General features: G+C 46.1%; 2 protein-coding genes across 2 annotated transcripts in view; both read left to right on the top strand.

Annotated features, from left to right (window-relative positions):
* The window catches only part of LOC120516435 (C-factor-like), a 36,020-nt gene extending 30,788 nt beyond the window's left edge, over positions 1-5,232 (top strand). The window contains exon 6 of the mRNA XM_039738092.1: positions 5,065-5,232. Within this exon, the coding sequence (XP_039594026.1) occupies positions 5,065-5,178 (114 nt within the window). The 3' untranslated portion in view covers positions 5,179-5,232. The remainder of the gene's footprint in view (positions 1-5,064) is intronic.
* Positions 5,233-12,628: 7,396 nt separating this feature from the next.
* LOC120519687 (C-factor-like) lies at positions 12,629-25,763 on the top strand. The gene is made up of 6 exons (XM_039742568.1): positions 12,629-12,851; positions 16,722-16,773; positions 19,169-19,356; positions 20,024-20,170; positions 20,315-20,425; positions 25,368-25,763. The coding sequence occupies exons 1-6, from the start codon at positions 12,708-12,710 to the stop codon at positions 25,479-25,481; spliced, it is 756 nt and encodes a 251-aa protein (XP_039598502.1). The 5' UTR covers positions 12,629-12,707; the 3' UTR covers positions 25,482-25,763.
* The last annotated feature ends 1,007 nt before the right edge of the window (positions 25,764-26,770 follow it).

Genomic DNA, 26,770 nt, shown 5'->3' with positions numbered 1-26,770 from the left:
TCAAATGGCTCATGTTCAGATTCAGAAGAGAATGAGAAATACATGTGAGCGCGCGTACGGTAAAGATTGTCTGTTTGGATTGCTGGAAACTCAAAACCAAAGGAACAAATGATGAACAATCACATTTATTTGTGTAACACATTTTCATAATAAACAACATAAAAGAATATTCGGTAAGATTAAATTAGAAAGCATTGACCTAACATAGAAATCCAGGTAGTAGAAGAAGCAGAGTCCTTATTTAGTTTAGACGTCCAATGGTATTTTCAGATTATGGATCATCGCTAAGAAAAGACAGAAAACCAATTTAAAACTCAAAAAAAAAAAAAAATCAAATGTGTGAGAGTTCAAGGGCCAAAGGACTGGCAGACCCCCACTAGGCCTTCTACAGTCCATGAAGGTGTGGCATTAACAGAACACTCTGGTGTTGTTTCATCATTTTAGGGGGCAGTGGGCATAGTGGGCACCACACAGTCCTGGAGAAAAGAAAACCTGTAAAATAGTGAGTGGTGATCCGCGTATAAGGCAGCAAATAGAAGCCATTGTCCTCCTGTCCGCTGTGTGAAGTACTAGTATTAGTGATGCCAGTCATTTAAGGGAGTAGAGAGGTGACTTTGTTGTCATTTCTGCTGCATGGCCTCTCTTATTGGTGACGTATTCCAGACTTTTGTGTGTAGAAACGGAGAGCCGCCTCGTCAAAGTTTTTCTGCTTTACTCTCCGAATATTGAGCAAGCCGATGGCAGAAGATCTGCGATTACAGTTGGGAACATAAGAGGACAAGAAATCCAAAGTATAAAGAGGTAGATTGTGCAGAGCATCGCATACAATGAAATGTGTTTTAAAATCGGGACACAGGTAGCCAGTGCAGCGATGCTAAGACCACTGAGATTTGCTCCGATTCTCTTGCTGCCAACCCCTCTCTCTGTGTAGTAATTCTGGTCGGACGTGTTGCAGTAATCTGGCGGCTAAAGACCAACGCATGGCTGATCTCATCCACAGCTTACAGTGAAGTTTCTTAGGTGAAGGAGTGTTGTCTTTGTAATCTGCGATTTGACATGGAGCTCTGAATCTAAAAGGACACTGACATCCTTTACTTCTGCCACATGGCCAAGTGTATTTCTAAAGTCCTCGCTTTTTTGTTTGCTGATATTTAACACTAGAATTACCAGAGCCTACGAAAAAACTCGTAGGTCCGTCCCACCTTAAATCACTTCTTAAAACCGTTCTCACCTCTCCGCCAGCGTTATTTGTTAATCTAAATGTGCTGATAAAAGAAAAGCTGCAAGTAGCCGGCTATTCCATCCCCCCAACGACTTAGAACGTGCACAGACTTCGCTCCCAGATAATCAATCAAGGCCTGAGCTGAGAGAAGTGGTTTTATAGTGGAAATAATAGACCATTATTTGGAATACTGTACACGCATTTCACGTGTGTTCTGTTTCTACAGTAATCCGTGTAAACACATTTTTAAAACAAACGTTTTTCATATTGTAGTAGTAAATGACAAAATGTAAGCATAAACTATATAATGTATGAAGCCTGAAGTCCAAATATCAAACACTTTCACAAAAGGTACAAATACAACAGAACAAGTATACTTATATTTCAAAAATATAACTGCAGAAAAAAGCCGCCTTAGCATGCCACATTGACAAACATTTACTACAGCTGTCACGGTAGCGTAATGGTATCAGCCGCTGACTAGTATTCAAAAGGTCATGAGTTCGATCCCACACCATTCAGCTTTGAGAAGTAAACTGCTCTTCTTACTATTTTAGAATAAAAGCATACATGTGATTTCATTGTGTAACAGCCGATGTAATTTATGATACTTGTAAAGGTTAGTTCTTTTTTTATTCACTTTTCATTCCCTCAGTCGTGTTCAGGATCCTTCCCTAACCCCCATCTGAGAATGCTGTTTTCACATAAAGCGTACTTGTGACTGTATTCTCGTACTTGCGAACTGAAGTGTCTGCGTGCACTTTTCGTGGCGTTACACGTCTATTTTTTTGAGCATGCCAGTGTCGCTCAAACACAGGAACATATGTTGGTGTACAAGTATAACAAAACAAGTGCACTTTTATTCTAGACTATAAGTGAAGAAAAAATAAAGCAAGTTACAGTAGGCGGTTGATACGACAGCTTGCGTGGTGCAATGCTAAGAAGTGCTGATTTCCGATCCGTGCTATATAAAATCATCACATTCAAATATTAATTCCCACACACCCTTCCTACATTCACGACATGTCTACTTGTTGCCGTGCACACAACTCTCTGTGCTATGGTTCCTATTACACTGAATGAGCACCTGACACTGTACGTACTTCCCTATATAAATCACATTTGAGTATAGCGCGTCTCCAAATAAATCACATTTGAGTTATAGCGCGTCTTTATGTGAAAACAGCAGTGTCAGATGGGGGGACTCGTGAACGCGACTGAGAGAATGGAACGGAATTAAAAAAACAAAGCTAACCTTTACAATTATCATGCATTTACACTGGCTCTTACAGACTGACTAAAATCAAATCTATGTTTTTATTCTAAAACAGTTCAGTACATGCAATATTATTTGAAATCGAACAGCGTCAGATCGGGCGCATATTCAAACCTGATCTGACGCTGTTCATTTTCAAATAATATTGCATTAGTGCGGTGATGTTTTTACATATATTGTCTCTTTCATTCCCGATCTTGCCAGTTCACACATGTTGCTGTATGGTGGTGTTTCTTTTGTACTCCAGAACATGCAGAGGACAGAATCAGACAGACAGACAGGCAGAGAAGGCACTAGATATATAAATAAACAACTAAGGGGATAGATAGATAGATAGATAGATAGGAAGGAAAGGCACTATATGATAGGCAGACAGGGAAGCTCCTATATAATAATAAAATGACTGTTATTACTATATAGATAGACAGACAGGGAGTTCAGGCAGGCAGAACGGCGAAGGTTAAAAAGAAATACATTTTTCTCCAGCGGGGAATCGAACTCGGATCTCTTGAAGTACAACAGGTCTGCTGCGCTCTAAGTGACGAAATCTTACCAGTACACCACGGAAGCGGTTGTAAAAGTCTTGAACCTTTTATGAAAGTGTTTATTTTCTCTTTGGCCGTCAGGCTTCACACATTTTATAGCTTATATCTACATTTTGTAACATTTATTACTAAAATATGAAAAAGTTTCTGTTTTAACAATGTGTTTACACAGATTACTGTAGAAACGGAGCACACATGAAATGCGTGTGTTCCAAATAACTATCTATTATTGCCACTCTAAAACTCCACTTCACTCCCAGATAATCGAGGGATGAGCTCGGAGAAGTTTGTGCACGTTCTGAGTCGGTGGGAGGATGGAATAGCCGGCTGCTTGCAGTTTGTTTTTATCGGCACATTTACAGGACAAAGGAGGCTGGCGGAGAAGTGAGAACGGTTTTAAGAAGCGATTTAAGGTGGGACGGATCTACGAGTTTTTTTGTAGGCTCTGGTAATTCTAGTGTTAAAGAATTGATTCAAGTCTCTTTTTTTTTTTTTTGTTAAGTTGAAGGAAATTCTTTCTTATCCATTCAGTGCTGCTGGTAAGACGGTGGGTCAGAGGATTGGGGATCATCTGGTGCTCTCGACAAATAAATCGGTGTGTCGTCTACATATCCATGATAATTCACTTTCTGTCTTGAAATGATTGACCTAATGGCAGTGTGCAGAATCAGAATAGTAAGGGGCCCTAAAAAGACCCTGTGCCACCCCACACATCACGAGTCGCTGACAATGTATTTAAATCCTGTGACATAAGAGTGAAACCAACGCAAGGCACCACCAGACAGTCTAAGCCGCGGTCAATAAGAACCAAGGTGTCCACTGCTGGACTCGGGGCTAACAGAACAAGGGCCAAGCGATTCGTCATCTAAATCTGTTTTCACTCTTTGATGGCTGAATGTGTGTTTTCTGTAAAGCGTCCCACATAAACCAACATAAAACGTCATTGCTGTGTGCTGTGCTGCTGTCGGCGCCTGTTCGCTGTTTCTGGTGGCTCCGCGGTGGTGGTGGCTTGACGGCCAGCAGGAATGTGCGGCAGGTGGGTGATGTTGGCAGTTGTAGTGTGACACAATCTGGTTTGTACCTCTTGTCATCGTAAGTAGCGGTCCTCCAAGGTGAGTGTTGTGTTAGGCACATCAGGTACACAAACGTCTTCATTACCACAATCAGCTGATGCTGGTACGTCACTTTCACTTCTCATCTCCGTCTCCAGTTCTCTTGCTTCACAATCGGAGTCCATCATGTCAGAGCGTGATTCAGCGATAATACACAAAACGCCGTCCACGGTGTGTCTTGCTTTGCACATTCGCTTTGGTCGCTTGCCCGATGTCGAGTTTGCTCTTTGCCGCTCATGCGTGTGAAGGACGTTGAGATGACTTGCCTTCCGGCAAAGAGAGTCAAACTAAAATGTTATGGCGACTTTTGTCACCGTTTACAGCTGATTACAATCCTGTACCGCTGAATTTCAACAAAAGTCTCCATCGGCCCTGAATGAGTTAAGACGTAAGCCATTGGCTGCTGTAACTAACGTCATTTCTGGGCTGTGATTTGGTCTTTAGTCTGACTGATACATACTCAGAATATCCTCTTCATTCCAGTACTGATTTACTGCAATTGTGGAGAAGTGCTTTCCAGACAGAGAATCAGAAAATCTCACCTACTAAAGCTATTTAGGAAGTAATTACAAGATACCTCATGCAGTAATACTGTAGTGTTTGGCTTCATTCTTATTTTTAGGTTTCTCTTTTCCTCCGTCTCCGTGATTTGTTTTGGTTTATTTTGGAGACTTTTGGACTTTAGTTGTTTGATTCAATGATCGTTTTGCTTATTGTGGCCAGAGGTTTCGACGGCTCTCCTCTCCCTTTTGAGATTTGTATCCTCCTCAGGCTTTTTGAGTCTGTTAGGCCTCATTACACGATGCAGAGCCATCCGTGTCAGGCACCACCAACGTGACACATGCACACACATTATGGACCCCCAGTGGGAGGAGTCAAGATAACCGCGTCATGTCTTTGTCATTCCAGGCCGTCCTAACCAAAGAAGAGAGCATCAATGGCATCCTTAAAGTGATCTCCAACTTGTCAGAAAAGGACAACGGTGGATTCCTGAGTCACACTGGAGAAACTCTGCCCTGGTGAAGAGACGTAATGAGAGCTCATAATAAAAAGGACACTGTGCTTTGTCACCTGTCACTTGTGTTGTGATTTTTTGCATCTCTAATGATCAGGCCCCTGTTTTGTTTTTTACGTCCTGAATGAAGTTCTGATCTTTAGGGTTCATTGCTCTGCATACTCTGTCATCAGGACAAGCTGCCCACATTGCTACTCAGTGGGCTACAGAGACAGTTCAAGGTGATTGTCCTCATGCGAGCTGCAAATAGAAATCCTTTTACAAAGGGACGTTTTCTCCTTCTGGTTATGGCCTTGTCTTTACGCGTTTCTGACCCTGAATTTTGTCTTTCTTGTTAGTTTGTCAGTTGTGATTGTTGACCTCCTGGTTTTTTCTGATTCTCTCCTTTACTTTTTTCCTGGTCTGAACTCAAACTTTCTTCCCTTTGCTGACACGACAGACTGGAAGACAAGTGAAGGTGACGTCTGTCCTACTTGTCGCCTCCTCATCTCGTCTCCGCTCTGCATTTTCTTTTCTTCTCTCCATGTAACTTAAATCCCGTTTGAGGTTTCAGTACATTTTAGCCTGACCAGTAAGGCCTGCTGCTTTAGCCTGTTGTCACCACTTTTGGACTCCAGTGAGTCACTTGACATGACCACAGTGAAGTGACACAGGAAGGACATGCAGAGCGGGTGTGGCAGGACGTGTGTCTGTGAGGCTCTGGCACGGACCCCCATATCCTGAACCCCTCGATCCTGCCACCACACCACTGGCCCCCTGTCTGTCTGTCTGGCTCTGTGGGCCTCATTTATGACACCGTTTTGGGTGCTGAGGGGCGCCTGGTGCAGACACCTGCCTTTAAAACCCGAGCCTGGTGCCTTCTTGTGTGTCCCTGACTTCACCAGCCTGCCTTCTGTAAAAGACCACTAAGCAGTTGATGACACAGGACAACATCTGCCAAATGTGCACTAATGGTGACATAATAATCATAATGATGCCCAGTAGGGGGCACAGTGGGCAGCAGCTTCTTCTGGCTGAGGTGGACAGACATGGAAATGATGGAGCTCACTGGCCGTATACTGGAGGACGCCGATTGGATAATTTCAAACGTGGGAATGTGGTGACGTCACAGGGGCCATGAACTCCTGACGCCCACCCCGAGTTCCCTGATGGGATGTCATGCCTTTGACTTCTGGCTCTCATTCCTCCCTGCTTCCCATCCTGTTTACTTTCAAATTCTGAGTGGTGGTCTCGCACTTGCCAGCAGCAGCACTTCAGTTCAGTATTTCACAAAGTCCCAAATGGTCATAGAGACCCCCGCCAACTGGCTGCCCCTTCTGGTTATACAGTCTCATGGCAGAAGGTTCAGGAGGACAGACAGCGGAAGTGACGTTGGTGGTGGAGTGGCTATCAGTCTTCTGTTGTGCCAGGGGAGAGAGAGGACATTAGTGCCAGCCCTCGGCTTGGTGGCTACTCACCGTCACCGGAACCCTCGAGCCATCTCCTGTGCCCCCTGCTGCCATTTCTGTCACTCCTGCATCGTCCTCGGCTGCTTGTCTGCACCCCTACTACCACCTGCTGGCCTCCTCTGTCCCTGTCATCATGGCTCTTGAGGCTCCATTTCTGTCAGGTATTTTTGAAGCCCCCACAGTTAAAGCTGCTGCCATCAGAGTTACATTTTCAAAAACCAGTCACACATAAAGAATGGGTGACAAATAGGACAGGTGAGACCGGAAAGAGAGACTGATGAGTGACAGGAGTCAACGGGACAAACTCGGTGTGAGAAACACGTGAACTGTGGGCTGAAATGACGGGCGAGAACTGGGGGTCCACAAGGGGGTGGGCATCGACTCCACTTGACCAGATGACAGTAAAGTTAAGAAGATGAACGCCTCTTTCCTCAACTGTCGACTCCCCTCGGCCCACCTTTTGATGTCGATTGGTTATTTGATTACTTTTAGTTTTGACGCAATTGAAAAACGTGGTCTTGAATCGGCTGCCCCCAAACACAACGCGATACGATATGCCTGACACCCGATCTGTGGACATGAATTACAATGCAGTCTGCTCTTCTATTGTGTTTCAGACTGACATGAAGAGTGTGTGCTGAGGTGGAAATCAATCAGTCAATTAATCAATCAGTCAATCATTCAGTCAGTCAATCAATCAGTCAGCCGACATGTTAAACCCGCGTTGTCAGAACTAAATGTCCCCCCCCACGTATATGCACTTCAATGTTCACACGCAGGACTGCATCTCGTTTTGGCACAAATGCTCTTTCATGTAAAATGTGCAGCCATTGATCGTCTAGAACTTCTTCCAGAATCCGATTTGAAGACTCGCAGCCACAGAAAGAAAGAGGTGGCAGTGCAGGGCTGTGGGCGTAAGGTCACTGGTGCCAGTGGTGGACGCCTCCTGAGCTTGGGCAGTCAGTGGGACTCCAGAGGCAGCTGATAGTTGTGGCTGGCAAGGGCAGTTGTGCCATGAAGATGACACAAACTGATCAGGTGACTCGGGGAGAAAGCAGGACTATGCCCATATGGTTTATATCAGAGATGGAGTGCTGCCAGTCTTACCTGGGTATACCTCGATAGTCATGCCATTGAAGGAGCCCGCTGCTTGGTGTGCACTGCTGGAAAGAAGTGAGTGTCGATGCCAGTGGGTGTGGGCAACTCTGCCAGAGCTGCCCTTTGTCTCCCATTCTGTTCATAGTGTTTAGGCCCAACAGCAGTGGAGGGGGTCCAGTTTGGGGTCCTTCTGGCAGATGATGTGGCCCTGCTGGTGGGCTGTGACCTCCGACACTGGGGTGGATAGTAGCCAAGTGTGAAGCTGGCTGAACAACGGGCACCTCCATGTCCAAGGCCTGGTAGGGGAGGAGAGGGATGAAGGGAGCAGGAGATCAACGACAGCAACAGCAGCCTTGGTTTAGGTGGCACCTTTTTATACGAGTGCTTTGCAAAAAGAGAATGAGACAAGAAGAGAAAAGCCCCCATTTGTCTGAGGCGATTTATAAGAATACCGTCGTCTATGGCGTCAAAACGAACGAGAACAGACACACGGCCTCCATCCGCATTGACCCGCAAATCATTTACTACTTGAACCAGCGGCGCTGCGGTTTGCTCTAAAGCCTGACTGGGACCGTGGCGCCTAAGAAACTGGTGTAAAGTGGCAGATCAGAGCAGCATGGGCAGTGATGTGGGCATCAGACTGGTGAGTTGAGGTGAAGAGGGAGTTGAGGGGGCAAGAGGGTCAAAGGCAAGAGAGGGTCCAGCGATGTGAAGACACGAGACAAACTCCGGCTTTGTGTTTCGATGTCATTGATGATTTGGGCCTTCAGCTGATTTACAAATCACTCAAACTTTAACACACGACTGTCACCGCTTGTGACAAGTGAGCCGTGGGGTTTGTTTGGCTGAATGTGTTTGTGATAAAATCGCAGCGCAAACTGAACAATCGACCAAAACCCAACGGCATTTAGCCAACTACAGTCCTCATCAAACACCCCACGGGAATGGCAATGCCAGTCATTAGGTAGAAGAGTGTGCCACCTTTGCCAGCCCATTTGACCCTGGTAATTGTGTTGGGCAAAAGTAAACTGCAAATTCACAAAAGCATCTTTCTTCTCTTGAAACTGACATTTAACACTTTATAAACTTCACAGAAAATCTTCTTCATTGCGTACGCTGGGTCGGGCAAAACAGGCTTCTTATTTATTTGTTTCTAAAGCACAGAAACCAATGAACACAGAGAGTGGCAAACAACACAAGAAGAAAATGAACATAAAACAGAGAGCCAAACACAGCCAGCCAGCCAGCCAGCCGTATGCCAGCCTCTGGGGTTCAGTTGTGTCACAAACCCTGTGGATTAATAAGAAGACCCCAGTCAGATGACCTAAGTGGGCGACTCGTATTATTCATCCATCATCCAACCCGCCATATCCTAACTACAGGGTCACGGGGCTCTGCTGGAGCAAACACCGGGTGCAAGGCAGGAAACAAGACCTGGGCACAGCGCCAACCTGCCACAGGGCACACACACATACGGGACAATTTAGGATTAGAAAGTCCAAAATCTGAAATATATTGAGCTGTTTGAGTGTGCGGAGCTGCAGAGGTGACTGCTAGGATTTGCAAATGGATTCTAAATTCCACTGGAAGCCAAGAAGGTGAAGATGAAACGAGATAACGCGAGAGCAGTTACTGGTGCTGCTAAACAATCTGAACAGACCGAAGGCGCAGCAGCGACGTCTTCTTTAAACGTGGAGATATGAAGACGTGAAACAATAAGAGCGCGAGTAACGTCTCCGTTTGAGTCTTCTCAGCTCTGACATACATACCGGATCTACTCGCGTTTAAGGCGGGCCTCGAGTTTACCGAGTAATGTCCAGTATTTTATAACGTCGGTCGTGTAAGTGGAATGCGGACAACTCACGCCATTGGTCCAAGAGATTACGATATGCTAATGCCCACCGGAGGGAGGGGAGCACACGGCCTTTGTGCCTACGTGACCTCGCGGTATTTAACACCCACACTGGTCTGAAGTGACGTCTGCGCTGATTTGTGTCTTTTGTATCTCACCCCTCACACACCTTTATCGTGAGAGCATCCCTCATCTATGAAGATGGTTTTAAATTAAAAGTCGTCAGAATTATTAATGTCGAAGCACAAGATGCACCGGAGATTCTCTAGGCATTGAAGGACACGCAAACCGAGTGATCAGGTATTAGCGCAATAAACAATATGGTGGACGCCACCCAATCAAGCTGAGCCCCGAAACGTCACCGTATACACGGCCATTCCTTCTCACGTGTCCTCGCTCATTTGCTGCTTACTTACCCTTACTGTCCCTTCTCAGGCCCGTCCTGTGGCCACCTTGTATCTTGTCATTCAGTTGTATTCCTCGCTACCCTTACGTCCTTTTCTGATTCCTGCCCATCTTTTTCCCGTCTTCTGGCCTTTTCATTTATTACATATTGGCAGCTCTTCTCTGATCCTTTGGCACCCTGTATGCCTTTATTGATTAACTGCTTAGCACACTGGTGCCCAGTTAAGTTTAGGGCAAATTTCAAAGTCCTTCTTTTAACATATAAAGCCTTCAATGGCGGCGGTCCGGCTTATTTAACTGAACTTATCACGACTTACAAACCTGAGCGCACATTAAGATCTCAAGATGCTGGTCTGCTTAGGATTCCAAGGATTAATAAAATAACAGGAGGAGGTCGAGCTTTTAGTTACAGGACCCCTAAACTGTCGAGTGGTCTGCCTGCTGCTATAAGAGACGGGGTTGAGACTCGCCACTTCAGTTTAGTTCACCCCGACTAGAGCTGCTGATTAACTGTGCAGACTGTCATTGGCACTGAAACAGAAGTCACATGAAAAATAGAATTTGTGACTCACCCTCACCTGTTCTGTTTCTCTTCATGGTACCTAAATGTGCCACTCGGTGCCACGGCCCACCTGCCAAGCTGTCTTGCCTGCCTAAGGTAAAGTCATCCCTGACCGAGGATCACAGGAATCATCGGGTAGAGGGTCCTGCCATCGGATTAGCGCTGTTTCAGCTGTGGGGGAGGCAGCTTGATGGCCGAGGTCTCCAGGACTCTCTGAACAAAACTAACTCATATTATGGGATATCATCTACTGTTAAGTTCTGCTCCATACTTGTAAAATTATATTTGTATACTGTATCGAGGATTTGTTCTGTGTATTGTATTGTATTGTATTGTATTGACCCCCTTTTTCTTTTTGACACCCACTGCATGCCCACCCTACCCAGTAAGGGGTTTCTCCTTGAACTGCCTTTCCCAAGGTTTCTTCCATTTTATCCCTTTTTTTGGGAGTTGTTTCTTGTCTTCTTAGAGAGTCAAGGCTGGGGGGCCGTCAAGAGGCAGGGTCTGTTAAAGCCCACTGAGGCACTTCTTGTGTGATTTTGGGCTACACAACAAATAAATGGTATTCTATTGTTTTTATACTTGGTTCTCATAGAAGTTCATATCAAGTTGATATCGACTTGTGCCAATTCATGGCCTTTTGTTTCCCATAGTAACCATCTGAGGGGTGCGAGTTTGGAGGAGGCAAGAAGATAAATTTCAGTGTCGTATTTTTGAACGGGCGCACAAGTCAGGGTCTGATTTTATGATCGATTTTTTGGGTTTCAAGACAGTAATCCTCAGATAATAAGAACAAGAGCGCGATGAGGGCCTAAGCTGGGCACCGAGGGTTAAAGGCTGGTCAAACTCAACACCCAGAATCAGGACAGAAGATTTCAAGTTGGCTGAAGACCAATCACTGCGTGCAAATTAACGGAGCAAAAACGAAAAGCTCAGTTGTTTCAGAATTCAGCTGTAAAAAATGAGCAGCTGGCCGTTTATTTATTTCACTCAGGCATTCGATTAGGCGGGCAACTCATGAAGGTGTTGTGGTTTACCAGAGCATGAAAGTTGAATATCATCAGCATTAATGTGATATGCAATATCTTTAAAATTCGAGCTACAGGAAGATTGTAGCCCAAGAGCAGATGCCAGCGGCACTCCATACAGCGAGGATGCTGGGTGCCCACCGATGCTGACTGAGAAAGTCCTTTCTGCCAGTCCGAGGCCGTCCCAGAGATACCCGCACAACGCTTTGACCTCACGCTTAGACGTGTGTGGTATGTGTGAGATCCACCCGGGCATCAGCAGGCATCAGAAGAAGTGCCATCCTGTGGAATGTTGTTTCCTAAAGCCACACTCAGGTGGACCCAACACTTGACATTTATTAAGAAGGGCAGTCAGCTGTGATTCGACTGCCTTTTCTAAAATGTTACACAGGGATGGCAGTTTAGACGTTGGCCTCAGATTGGCTGTTCATTAATGGCGTCTCATCTGTCTTTCTGTTAATGCTGAATGAGAAGCTGCTCTGACAGGGGATGTGAATCATTAGCTGGCTGGAAGCAAATCAGTAGCCAGACGAACAAGTAGCCGAGCTGAGCCTCGTGTTTTAACCCTAAACTTGTCAGGGGCTCTGATGGCGCAGTCACTGCTCTCCGCCTCTTTGCCATCTTAATGTCTGGCACTTCATCGTTTGTATGACAACGTCTTGTATTGAGAAACACATTTAGCTGCTGTTGTTATCTAAAACATAAACGCTGCACGTTGCTTTTTTCGACTTCACTGCTGTACTTTACTTCTGACTGCATAACGATATGGAAGAAGATAAGAAATGGGTGGTGGTGGCACTTGTGGCATCTGTGGGCATGGGAATCGACATAGTGTGCGCTGTCTTTATGTCGGTCGGATTGAATTGAGCGATTTGAATCACACAGGGGTGCCAATGTCCACATGACCGCCCGGCTCCGTTATCTGCATTACGCCGTCGCTCAATGCCAGGTCGCTCCCTAGGGAACCGCGCCACTGCCACTGCCACTGCCACTCCCCCTTGTGGAAAGGCTTCCAGATTAAACAGTAAGAGCGGACCAAACCCACCGGTCGTGTGGGCGGCGATATCGTCCAAAGTCGAGGGCGTCGGGGCCAAGCTGGAGCTCAGTCGTGCCAGGCGCTCACCTCCGAGAACGTGTCGCCAAAATGAGTGACCTCCACAAGTGCGGCAGCATCCTGGTGACCGGCGCCAGTCGTGGCATCGGCTTACAGATCGTGGAGACGCTGATGAAGAGCAACCCGAGGCCGGAGAAGGTGATCGCTGCTGCCCGGGACCGCAGCCGAGCCACGGTGAGTCCGCGCTGGCCGCTCCGCTTCAGTTCGCCCCCCCAGCCCGCCCGCTCAGGGGCCGGCAGACTCAGCGGAGGTTCGGCGTTCAAACTGGAATCAGCTGGTTAGGCGGCCCAATTGAGGAGTCCGACAACTGGCCGAGCTTTAAGACCCCCTGAATTAAAGAAATCCGCCGTCATTTGGTCACAGTTGTGAAGTGGAGCCCGCAGGACCTCACGGAGGGGGAGGGGCGTGTCGGACACAAACCCTGCGTGGATTCTTCACGACTGTCATTCAGGCCGCCGGAGGTCAACGATGACAGCAGCTGACGGCCGAATTTCTGTACGCTTTTCGAAAGACCCCTTAAGTCGTCGGCTCAGTGATGGGGCGAACAGCAGAAGTTTTAGTTCGCCCGGCGTCATCGTCACGTGAATGTTGGTGGCCAGTGCAGGTGACATCAGATGACAGGGTGGCCGATTCTGTTCTCACTGCAGACGCAGCGCGTGCACTCGCAGACGGACCCCTGTATCTGCGCGCCCCCATTTTGATGGCTTTCAGTGTAGACGGCCGCTGCACGCGCCACTTGGCCATTTCTGGGTTTATGTCACTCAATGATGTGACAAAGCCGGCTGCAGATGTAGGCAGGATGTCAGTTTGGTGCGTCATGTTACTCCTCCAGGGGTTCTCCTCCTCCGCCTTCGTGCTGCTGGGATGGGCTGCAGTCAGTCTGAAGGGCCGCAGTGTGTGGTGACTGGTGAGGCTGCCTAATACTTTCAATGCAAGTTATACTGGTAAGCAGTGTTTTAATAGTTACACATATTTTCACTTTATTTATTTATTTATTTACTTATTTATTTATTTATTCACCAAATTTGCGCCCAGTTTCACGAGTGTAAAGACGCCATTTTCTTTCCAGTTGTCAGATTATATGGCGGCCGTCTGTTTTACTGTCTCCGTGTTCTCCGTTATGTGACAGTTCAAGGCTTCGAGTCGTAATTATGTTACTTTAAGCTGCAATATGTTTAAGAAATGAGTTACTGAATTTCTAAAGGCCTTTCTTTTGTCTTATTTTATTCCCTTTGTGAGCAGTAAGATCTCCGCACACGTATATTCTTATTTCATCTCTCTACATAGAGTCTACTATTGATGACTACATTTCAGCTGCGCATTTTGAAACTCTAGAAATGTATTTTGTTTTCATTGAATTCTTACTTTTCTTATTTTTTGAAGTTCTGTTGCACTTGAATCATTTTAATAACAATTACAGCAGACACAGCAATGTGTACCGTGTATTGTATTCTGTATATTGGTTATTAAACTGCATTTCGACAAGCACACCAGTTACCTGAAATGCTGACCATCTGCTGGAGCGCCCGATCGTTCACTGAGTCAGCAACGTGCAAAACGCAGGGAGCTCCCAGTGAGGAAGACATTTAACAAGACCCGTGAGGATGAAGAGGTTGTGCCAACTTAATGGTGCACTTGTAACATCCAGCGATCAAACAGAATCTGAAGTCCACACACACACGGGGAGAACATGCCAACTCCAGGGCTGGTCCTGCCCGTTGTGGCCGATGGACATCTGAAATGGTGCTGCGCTGCCAGTGCTGTTGATTTCAGCCTCTTTTCAAGATGTCCTGTGTTTTTTAACCTGAGAAGAATTGCTTTAAAGTTTATTAAAACATGAGGAGGGACAGAAAGCCAGAGAAGGACCTTAAAGAAAGGGAACAAACAGCTAAAGATCCATCCATCAATGTGCAGGCCAGTCTCAAGTTCACGTTCATCTTCATGAAATGGCCCAGCACAGGCTGAACCTGAGGAGACACGAGGAGGACTGGATCAGCCAGGACCTCACACTGCAGAGAATGTGGCAGTGAAACTGGAGGTGATGTGGGCAATGAAAACGCGCTGCTTCTGAGCTGCTTATCTGAACCTGGCGGGTCTCGTCATCTCCGCAGTCAACCCAGTGGGTCCACAAGCATCAGCGTCTTCTGGACACGTAACCCCATCGAGACATGTCGTCTAAGTCAGAAGAATTGATTACTGCCCTCGGGTGGATACAAAGGGAACACACAGAGAAATGATGAGAACATCCATACTGACCCTGGCCAGGCGGCTCCCGGCACTGAGTAGTAATACTAAGAAGAAGAAGAAGACATTTGATTTATAGAGCTTCATTTCCAAGCTCAGATCGTTCGCAGATTTTCAAAGTAATACAACAGGAATGAAAGCAAAGATGACAACCATAACACAAGACACAAACACTAATAAATATTTGAAAGTCAATTTTTAGATTTAGATTAACACCAGAATTACCAAAGCTTATGAAAAACCTCAGAAACCTTAAATCCCTTCGCACCTCTCCGTCTGCGTCTTTTGTCTTGTAAATGTGTCGATAATCCCAAGCAGCCTGCTGTCCCATCATCCCACTGCTGCAGAAAGTGCAAAGCTCGCTGTCCCAGCTCAAGCCTCGTTTATCAGGGAGTCACATACCGAATCGGCTAAAAAATATCTCGTTACTTGGAGCAAATGCATTTCACGAGCCTACAAAGATCTGTGTAAGTGTAGGATGATCGAAATGTTGAACGCAAACCTAAAAGACAAACGTTTTCCATGTTTTAGTGGAATAAAGTATAAAGTGTGATGACTGAAGTCCATCCAACCCGCTATATCCTAACACAGGGTCACGGGGGTCTGCTGGAGCCAATCCCAGCCAACACAGGGTGCAAGGCAGGAAACAAACCTCGGGCAGGGTGCCAGCCCACCACAGGGACTGAAGTCCAAATATCACTTAAGCACTTTAAGAAAAGGTTCAAATATAACAGAACAAGTGCGCTTCTAATCCAGCCTGTAACCAATGACAGAGAAATCGGGATCGTGTGACTTGTTACCGTGACTTCTGTGGTAAGAACTGCTGACTCCTAATCAAGAGGCTGCGGGTTCGAGTCTTCACGTGTCCCAAAGTAAACGCAGTGAGCTGCTGCTCTTCTTGCTACCACTCGTATTATACAACAAAGACACCATGTGATCTGAGTCTGCGACAGCCGCTGTAAATGTGGGCTACTTGTAAAGGTTAGCGTTGTTTTAATTCAGTTTTATTCTCTCAGTCACGTTCACGCTCACCCCGATCTGACACGGCTGTGTTCAAATAAAGACGCGCTATAACAGAGGTGAACTCCGATGAAGGTGAGGGTCTCACATTGGAGAAAGAGAACAGAAGCCCCCCAGGGAAGGTCAATACAAGAAATGTAAAGCAGTCCCCCCGATGTAGAAAGTTGTTCTTCTGTTGTGTCACATGGCACCCCGCTGTGTGCAGTTCAAGTCACGTCAGGCCTCTTCTGGACTGTGGTGTGGTCTTCTCATTAGAAAAGGTCATGAAGGTCCACAGAGGACAGACAGCATGGTCACAACACAAGGACAGAGTGAAGGACGGCACACGGTAGGTAAAGTGACACACTTGATGGGCTCTTTGCTGTCTGTGGGTTCAAAGTGTTTCCTGTGTGTTTGTCAAAATCAAACATTGTGAGACAAGTACTTGGCAGTGCCACCATGACATTGTACTGTTAATTCAAGTCATTTGAAGAAGGATAAATCTGTGACCCTTGTCACCTTGCGTCTTGCCCACCGTTTAGTAGAACTCGTGAGCCCCCATGTTCTGTTCACACAGAGGCCTGCTGGTGTTTGCGTGTAAACAGTGGAGGTCAATCCAGCAGAAGCTCCCATGTTCTCCCTCCATCTTTGTGTCTGTCAGGACGCGGGGCCTTACGTTACCAGGTGTGGCCGTGGCGTTTCTGGACCTGTGCATCTCCCATCTCAATGTCCTGGGTGTTGTTAACTTTGTGACTTTGGCTCTGTGGCTTCTTTAATTTTATGTTTGTTTTACTTTTTTAGGAACTAAACAGATTGGCAGAGAGCCACCCTGATCTCCACATTGTGACCCTTGGTAAGTAAAACAACGGCCTGTGATCTGCTGCTCTGATGACACCATTTGGTGTCCACGTCATTGACTGTGGTGAGACTGGAGAACATTTGATGAGAACAGCAGGCCCGCTTCTCTTATTCATCGTATTTCTCCACCACAACATCACATCAAGATTTGCTGGTCCCTAAAGCCATCGTGCCTACCACACTACTTGGTCACCTTTTCCACATGTCTGTGGTTAGCTGTCTGTCTGTCTGTCTGTCTGTCTGTCTGTCTGTCTGTCCCTAACATGAATGATATAAGGTGTTGTACCCTGTTAGCCATTATGGATGAAGTGAGAAGTCAAGCAGAATGAGTTCTTTGTTTGGCTAACTGAGCAGATTACAATATGCAGGCTTTCAAGGCAACTCGGGCCCCTTCTTCAGGTGAGGTGGAATCATCACATCGTCACATTGTCACATGTCACATTGTCACATTGTCACATCATCACATCGTCACATCATCACATTGTCACATTGTCACATCGTCACATCATCACATTCACATTGTCACATCATCACATCGTCACATTGTCACATGTCATATCATCACTCATCACATCATCACATCATCACATCACATCGTCACATCGTCACATCGTCACATCATCACATCGTCACATCGTCACATCATCACATCATCACATCATCACATCGTCACATTGTCACATGTCATATCATCACATCATCACATCATCACATCGTCACATCTTCACATTGTCACATCGTGCCTGAAGAAGGAGTCTGAATTCCTGGAAAGCTTTCATCAGATACTTTTGAAAACGCAGCCTTTCTTAATCAGTCTGGCCCTCGTGTTTTGGAGCCCTGAACGTGAAGGAGTTGGCATTGATGAAGAAACTGAAATGTCGGATGTGGAGATGAGGGCCGGATTTGTGATGAGACCCTGTGAGCTCAGGACTCTCCTTTTTAATTCCCGGTATCAGCTGACGAGGGCTGCACCCTGAAACACTTGAACATTTGGCTGTTTTGATCTTATCAGGGCTCTCAGTTCAAATTTTTTTAAAAGCAGTTGGACTTCATCATCTCTCCAGACACAGAAATCCTCTTCGTTTCTTCCTCGTTTCTTGTTTTGTTTCAGGTCATTTTCTGTGTTATTCAGAGTTCTCTTAGTTCTCTTCACGTTTGAACTCCTTATTTTCTAGCTGAATTAATATACTGGCAGATTTTAAGTTATAGCAATTCCTTCGATACAAACGAGAATATAAATGGGCACAATTTTTTTTTTCTAACTGAACTTCAATTAATTTTCATTTGTTGACTTCCATTGTGTTAATTACAAAAGCTGGATGAATACGTAAGAGCCCTGGACATTATGGGCTGTGCCAGCATTGTCAGTCATCGGTTGAAGCTCAGCCACAGGTAAGCAGCTCGACTGGCAACTGGCCGTTTAGCTGGACCAGTACAACCCGCTGCTTGTGATTCCCAGCATCCTCTGTTAGCATCCCAGCCAGCCCCGGTGTTGGTGGTGGTGACCCTCTGCTATCTCTAAGGAGACACAGCACATCTCTGCTGAGGGATCAGTCATCAGTGAGTGGTGGCTTTTCGTCCCACCATTGTGCCGTTTTTTAGCACAGCGAGGTCCCGTGTCGTTATCAAGAACTGCAGAATGGGGTGAGTAACGCGCTGGGCAGAGCTGTGGTTTGGTCACTAGCACAGATTATTTAGTATTACACTTTGTATTGTTCTATGGATTTTGTTCCCCTGTTTTCTCCTCTAACTCTGGTGTTCTGTCCTTTTGTCCTTTTCGTGACATCCCCAGCCTGTCTGATCGCGTGCTTTCATCTGCTGGTGCTTTTTGTCTCCTAAACGTGAATGTGAACAGTGAAGACCCCACAGACACTCTGCTGGGTATCCCGACGTCACACCAGAGAACTTCACCCAAGTTTGTGATGAACTCTTTTCAAGGCTTTGGTTTGTGACTTTGTGAAACAATTCATTAGGGTGACAAATCTGTGCCACTTACAGCGACTTGGAGTTTCTGTTTTTCAGTTTGGATTTGTTGGTTTAGGACTAACTGAACTGGTTTTGTCTTCTTCAGCGGTTCAAACCTGTTTGTGTTAGATGGGACGAAGCCTCAGTCTGTCCTCCTCAGCCTAGTTGTTCTTCTCTGGACCTTCTGTAGTGCTGCTTTGTCTTTTTAGTGATATGAAGACCCAAACTGCCCAAAGTGGAGTACCACTGTGTGCAGCCTAATTCTAATCTTTAGTAACACTTGTCACATTTTACAGCCTAATAGCCTGTTGGACTTCTTGTCTTGACGTGGACACTAACCCGTCCACTGTGACTTTCTTAAGGTGAATCTGGCCGACGTCAGCAGCACAAGTGTATGAAGCTGAGGCTCTCCTGTCTCTTTGCAGATGTCACAAACAAGGACGACATTGAAGCAGCTTTCAAGGAAGTGGAGTCCCTCGTTGGAGACAAAGGCCTCAACTGCCTGGTGAACAATGCCGGGATCAAACTCGACTCAACTCTGAGTGACGTCACAGCTGAAGAAATGATGAAGAATTTCGAGGTGAACGCAGTGTCTCCCTTAATGGTCACCAAGGTAAATGTAACCCTAACCCTAACCATCTGCTGACCACTACCTGAGTCTGTGTAGGCCTTTAAAGACTTTGTTGAGTTTGTTTGATTTCTACATTGATAAAAGTCCCCTGGGGAGAAATAAAGTGCCACCTCTCTACATCACACACATGATATCGAACATAAAATGGCCTCTCAAAATGCGTTATCGGTGCCTTTTAGACGTGTCTGTGTATCCGCTGATCACTCGGTCTCGGCTCTTCGTTCATTTGCCATTTCCGATGATTAATATAGCATAAGAAAGTGATGCTCTTGACGCAGGTCCTTGAATTGTCCCTGCTCCTGTGTCTGTCTCCCTACTGTAGTCACAGCGTGTAGTGTCATCGTGATGGCTGCTCTCGCCGGTCACGCTCTGTAACGTCGCACCTCCCCTTGGTCACTTTCTGCCCCTTTTCTCTTTCCCCTCACATTCGATGAGCTGACATGTCTGAAGTGGCCGAGGTGACCGCCGTACACCACCCTGGTGATGTCACTTCAGAAATGGATGCGTTGTGCCTTTGGCTCCTCCATTCCTTATGTTGCTCCTACAGGTTGATTTCTTTTCATGAGGTGCCCACACTGCTCTATTACTGTAAACTTGTTTTTGGATGAATATTTAGGGCAGGTTGCATTTTTTCTTTTGTATTCTGCAGGCTTTTTTGCCATTGCTGAGGAAAGCTGCAAAGCAGGGAACAGGGATGGGGATTCACCGGGCAGCCATAGTCAACGTGTCTTCTGCACGAGCATCAATGCAGCGAAAGGACGCACATGTGAAGCGGTACCCGTACTGCGCCTCAAAGGTAACTGTAGTGTCACCGCGTTCTAGCAGACACACCACGTGAGCAGCAAGACCACCAGTGTCGGAGTGCGTCGAGTGAATGCTGATGGTCCAGATTTGGGTTCGCCATTAGCGTAATGAAGCATTTCTGTTCATTGCTTCTCAGGCAGCTTTGAATATGGTGACCAGATGTCTGTCCTCGGACCTTTTGGGCGAAGGCATTCTGTGTGTGTCCGTAAATCCAGGATGGGTGAAGACAGACATGGGTGGACCTCAGGTAAGTGCGTCGTGCCAGTTTATAGGGTTGAAGTGCTGATTGTTTTGATCGGGTATCACGTTGTGAAGACGTGTCCATCAGAGGGGTCTCAATACGCCTACAGAACGACGTGGACCCCGAGGTGCAGACGCTGACAGCTGCAGTTCTCCACTCACTCTGTGCAGATCAGTCGCCCTTCACCACACCGCAGCTCCAGTTTTTGAAGTGCGTGCCATGATTAGTCGTTTCTCTGTCTCAGCTTCTTCTTCTTCTTCTTCTTCTTCTTCTTCAGTCATTGTGATGTTTTCTATGATTTTCATTTTCCTGAAGTCTCTTTTGCTTCTTTCAAATCTCCTAAAGAGCAGATTGATTGCTTAGGAAACACACAAGTGATAAACCAGCAGTATGAGAATATTGAATGTAAAAGCTCCAGCACAGTGCCACCTCATCATCATCATCATCACCATCATCATCATCAGCAGGCTGTGCAGTTAACTGTTTGCGCCCCGGGGTGAGCGAGTGTCGTCCTTCTTGTATTTTTAATTTCCATTTGTTTTGCCTGCTGTTGTGATTTGTCCAACTCTCAGAGTTTAAGAACAGGGGCTTCAATGCTAAAACTGGCTCTGAAGACCACAGTGAGCCCTGGGCACACAATCAGCCTGGGCACACAGTCGTGAAGCAGGCAGAAATGAACCCAAGGATGACAAAAGGGAGAAGGGAACCAAATAAACCCCTTTATTCCAAAATCCAAAAACAAAGTTCATTTTATATTTGAGAACTAAATCAAGACCCAAACGCTGAAGTGCCCACTGGCTTATAGAGGCCGGGCACGGGACCACTGCTGAGCCACTTGGGCTCAACAAAGAGAGGACAAGGAACATTCATAATGGCACATGTAATGAACGTAATACAAAATAATAAGAAATAATAAAATAAATAGAAGCAGAAAGAATTTACAAAATAATAACTGAAAGACAAACCAAAGTGACAGGGACCGGACCCCGGCCTCACCCTAACACCTGTATGGGGCGCGGCACTCGTCTCCAGGGTTTCAAGTTATTTTTCCTGCCTCCTCAGTATTGGCTGTTCCATCCCGTTTTGGTGTTGTCTGCAAATTTTGATGAGAGATTTAGTTTATGTGTTATGAATGTAAATGAAAGAAGCCGATGGCAGACCCCCGATTTCTCCTTCTCGTCTTTGTGTTCATCTTACCACATGTTGTGTTATTTTCTGTAACTCCAAAGAGACAAACTTCAGTGAGCCGCTGCTCAGTCCTTCATCTGAGCTGCTAAAGAAGAGGGAGGAGCCAGCAGAAGTGACGTCACCTTCCGAGGCTCCACCCACTAAGAGGACATATAGAAAGGTGCGACTGCAGATAGTTTAGGAAGGACACAGGCAGCAACGCTCAGTGCAGTGACGCTCAGACTGCCGAGATTTGCTCAGATTGTCTCTTTTTAGCTGCGTTTTAAACGTCTGTCTTTGCGTAGTAACTCTGGGAGGACAGCATTTCAATAACGTGGCACCTAAAGACTTTTCTGTGTTTTTCAGTTACATAAAACATGATGTTTCAGAATGGCACCTTAGTAATCGGCTTAGTACAGTATCCATCCATCCATTTTCTAACCCGCTGAATCCGAATACAGGGTCACGGGGGTCCGCTGGAGCCAATCCCAGGGCACAAGGCAGGAACCAGTCCTGGGCAGGGTGCCAACCCACCGCAGGACACACACAAACACACACTAGGGCCAATTTAGAGTCACCAAACCACCTAACCTGCATGTCTTTGGATTGTGGGAGGAAACCGGAGTGCCCGGAGGAAACCCACGCAGACACGGGGAGAACATGCAAACTCCACGCAGGGAGGACCCGGGAAGCGAACCAAGATGGGTCTCCTAACTGCGAGGCAGCAGCGCTACCACTGCGCCACCGTGCCGCCGGTCGCCGTATCTGTAAAGCCGCATTGGCCGAGTTTATTTCTAAGGTCCCTGCTTTTGTGTTTGCTGCCAATAATTAAAATGTCTTTGTTTTCTGTGTTAAGCTGAAGGAAATTTTTGCTCATCCATTCAATGACGCTGGTAAGACATTGGGTCCGAGGACTTAGGGCCTCAGGGTCATCTGGTGCTATCGGTGTGTCGTCTGCACAGCCAGGATAGTTCACTTTATGTTTTGAAGTGATGAGGCCTAATGGGAGTGTGGAGAACGAGAATAACAAGGGACCCGAAACAGACCCTCGTGCCACCCGATACATATCACAGATCCCTGACGTATAATTGTCACAGCTGATAAATTATTTATGATGTAAACCAACTGTAGGCACCACCAGAAAGGCAGTCAAGAAGAACGCTGTGATGAAGGGTGAAGAGCAAGAACGGCTACAGCAGATCATCCAAATGTGCATTAAGACGTTGGTCATTCACCGCCGTGTCCTCTCATCTGGTGAGCATCCTGACTACGACAACAGTAACTGCTTTTACTTACACAGCATGTTGTTGTACAAAGTGCTTAACAAAATGAAATACTTGGACGTTAATACGAAATATAAACAGACAAGATTAGGCAATCAGATTCTAAAGTATGTCAGAAAGACAGCACTTCTATAATATATCAAAGCCGCTTAGAGTCCCTTCCTTTTAAAGATCCCAAAGGTCAGTGGGAAAAGGGTCAACATTTCAGAGCCATACGCAGAATCCACTCGCGCGTCACATGCACAAAGCATTCAATGATTCAACTTCAGCTCATTCATCGATCATTTATCTCATTTAAAATTGTCCACAACGTTTAAAGGGCAAAATCCAACCTGTGAACGTTGCAATCGAGCTCCAGCCTCAGTGGGCCGCATGTTCTGGGCAACATTCTGGACCAAAACCTTTACGTGGCTATCAGACAGCCTTGGGGTCCCAATGCCTCCTAACCCATTAATAGCTGCTGGGGGTGAGGTGGGCTCACAGAGGGGCTTCAAGGGGAGAAGGACAAGCAGACTGTGATGGCCTTCACTTCACTATCAGCACGGACATGTAGACGTGTCTCGCTCAACTGGAAGAATCCAAACTCTGTTACGTGTAAATGATGTCATGTAGTATTTGAAATGAGAAAAACTGAAATTCTCACTTCGAGATTCTGTGCAAACCTTATAACACCTCCCAGGATTTAATGATATATTTCATGTATTTATAGAAATCAATATTATCAGAATAATCACGTATAGAGATGAACTCCTTTGCCTCTTTACTACTCTCAAAGGTTTAACTCTGCCTGTTGGCCATTCTCTCTTTCTCTCTTTCCCGTCGGTCAGGGTTGAATTGAATTTATCTTTTCTCAAGTTGGACTTCATTGTATGGAACTTTAAATTCTTTAACTCTTTCTGGGCTGATGTTGCCTTTTGTCAAAAGGAGGAGTTGATGGTGGTAATCAACTGTGAAAAAACCAGCTGTTATGTTTTAGTTGGACTCTCGTTGCTTGATCGAAAGTTAGCTTCATTGGCGTGACCGAGATCTTCTGTGGTTGTGTGAGCAGCAAGGCATAAACAGCAGCGAAAATCTGGTGAGAGATCAAAGTGATTGCATGAAACAAACGACTGCGTGGACGACGTTTTGCCTATTGTTTCTGAACTTGTCGGGCTGCGATTTTCATACAAGTCATCGAAAATGAATGTGAGGTGCCAGCTTCAGTTGAGTGGTCCCCAGCTGATCACGGTGCTAATCAGGTTCCTGTAGCTGATGTTCGCCAGGGAGGAGTGTCACTTAACAATGACAAGATGTAGAAACTAGATTGCAACGCACTGCGACCGAGATCGTGAAGACAGCTTGGCATTCTTGACAAACTGGCTGCCACAGACGTTTTATCTTGATTTCTGTGGGAAGCCATTGCTTTTCAGAAACTGTTTTTTGAAAAAATATTCAGCCCTCAAAGAGTTAAATAAATTCAATAATAAAAAAAATGAAAGGTCGAATGGCCAGGAGCACAGAAGAAAAAAAAAAACAAAATCTGAAGGGGGTCCCAAGGCCAGAAGACCGTCCAGCCCCCACTGGGCATTCTACCTAACACAGATGTTCTAAATCAGTCCTTATGGTTTCAGGCTTCACATGGAAGAAATTGACAATGATGGTCATGTGGGCATCTGGGACACCCGCCGATTAATCCATAAACTAATTCAGAGGGCAGCATGGCACCCTGACCAGGGGGTGGTGGTGGTGGTGCAGATCCCCACCAGAGAAGAACCAGAAAAGACAGCAGAGAATAGTCGAGGTTGGCAGGGAAGAGCAGAACTCAGTGCCCATGAAGTGTAATAGGGATACAACTAAAACGTAGCTACGGGCAAAGCCACTTCAAATACTGTGTTGTTCTTCAGTGTTAGCCTGGCAAATGTCTGATGGTCAAGTATTCCAAATCTGAGGTGCACAGCAGCATAAAGCCGCCTCACCACTTCTATTGGCGTCGGCTCTTGGAACGCATTTGAAGATCTGAGGTTACGACTTGGAGTGTCAGGTGAAATATACGATGGGGCGAGATGATGTAAGGCTTCGTAAACCATTAGTCGTAGTTTAAAGTCAATTCTAAATGACACGGGTGACAAAGGTAACAAAACTGGATTTATATCCAGAATAGAATCTTTCTTCAAGTTCTCAATTAATTGTTGAAAAACTGCTTTTACTGGAAATGACTTAATAAAGACGGAGAGACGGAGAGTCGGGAAAATCAGCCACTAAAGACATTTAGGAAGATACCCCATTTAGTAATGCTTTAGTGGTCGGCTCTGTTATTTTTCGGTTCTTGTTTTATTTAATCCTCTCAGTGATTCTTTTGTTTGGCTCATTGTGGCCAGTGGTTTTGAAGGCTCCCCTCTCCCTTTTGAGGCCTCGTTACACTGAGGAGTGCCAGGCACCACCAGCGTTACGTCTGCATGTACCTCACGGACCAGAGCACGAGGTGTCAAGATAACCGCGGCATGTCTTTGTCATTCCAGGCCCACCTAACCAAAGAAGAGAGCATCAATAACGTCCTTAAAGTGATCTCCAACTTGTCAGAAAAGGACAGCGGCGGATTCCTGAATCACACCGGAGAAACTCTGCCCTGGTGAAGAGACTGAGCTGCGCGTAATGAGGACTCATCATTGAAAGGACACTCTGCCTTGTCACTTGGCACTGTTGTTCTTGATTGTCTGTGTTGTGATTTGAAATCCTCAGGTACACGTTTTCTGTGTGCTTTCCTCACGCTTTTCCAATGATCAGGCGCTCATTTAGTTTAGACACAGAGGAGCTGGTAAGGATGCGCTGATGTCGACTTGGTGGACGAGGGAGGCTGCTGAGAGTTTTTGGCGTTTTCTTTGGCGCGGGAGTTCATTAAAACATACATTTTGCTCCTATAAACTTGGATTTTGGTTGGGCGGTTATTTTTAAAGCCTTCTTTCTCTTCTTCTTGCTTGTTTTACTTCCGCACAGGGCGTTTGGAGGTGCGCTTGTTAAGCTCCTTGTTACTTGTTCTTGTTATCTGTGTTTGAACTGGCATGGAGAAGGCAGCGTGGAAAGCGCCAGTAACGGATATCGGCATCCGTGAGCAAATAACCGTAGAAATAAATAGTTAATAAGTAACTGGAACAGCAATTCCTTAGATTAAAAGGAGCCAAAGCAATAAAGGGGAAGCTTCAGCGGTGGGCAGGGAAGCAGCCAGCGTTAAGACCCCCAATCAGACACGAGGGCCTAAGAAATGAAAGAGCAGCAGATATTCATTCACTAAACGAGGTTTATTTATTTAGCCATTCTTTTTAGATTGAGCAGTCAGGTGGGCGACAGCGTAAGGGTCCATTAATACGGAGGAATACCAACAGTGCGAGTGGAGAGCTTTGAGAGCTTTGAGTGAGAAATCAGAGGAGCGCAAAGTTAGGAGAAGAGACAGAAAAGTGAAGCGAACCTCCCAGAAGGACAAACAGCAGGCAGCGGAGAGGGACTTAGGGGGCCAGAAGCTGTAAAATGCCCGTTGCAGCTCCATCCATCCATCCATCCCTCCAGTATCCAACCCGCTATATCCTAACTACAGGGTCACGGGGGTCTGCTGCAGCCAATCCCAGCCAACACAGGGCGCAAGGCAGGGCACCAGCGCACCGCAGGGCGCACACACACACCAAGCACACACACCGAACACACACTAGCTCTATAATCTATTTACTTTGTCTTAATTCAATCTTTTAACTTTAATTAAAAAAATGAAAGAAAGACAAAAGTGAAGGCAGTTTTAGTAACCCTAAATCAAATTTTAATAATAAGGCCAGAGCAATGCAAGTCCCCTGAGATGTTGGACGTTTTAGGTGACAGCTTGGAGAAGCCAGTGGGTCACATCTGCTGGAGATGCCAGCTGATCCAGCACCTCGAG

This window comes from Polypterus senegalus, chromosome 1, assembly GCF_016835505.1.
Source record: "Polypterus senegalus isolate Bchr_013 chromosome 1, ASM1683550v1, whole genome shotgun sequence".
Lineage (NCBI taxonomy): Eukaryota > Metazoa > Chordata > Cladistia > Polypteriformes > Polypteridae > Polypterus > Polypterus senegalus.
The sequence above is the reverse complement of the archived record's forward strand: the minus strand, read 5'-3'. Positions and strand labels throughout refer to the sequence as shown.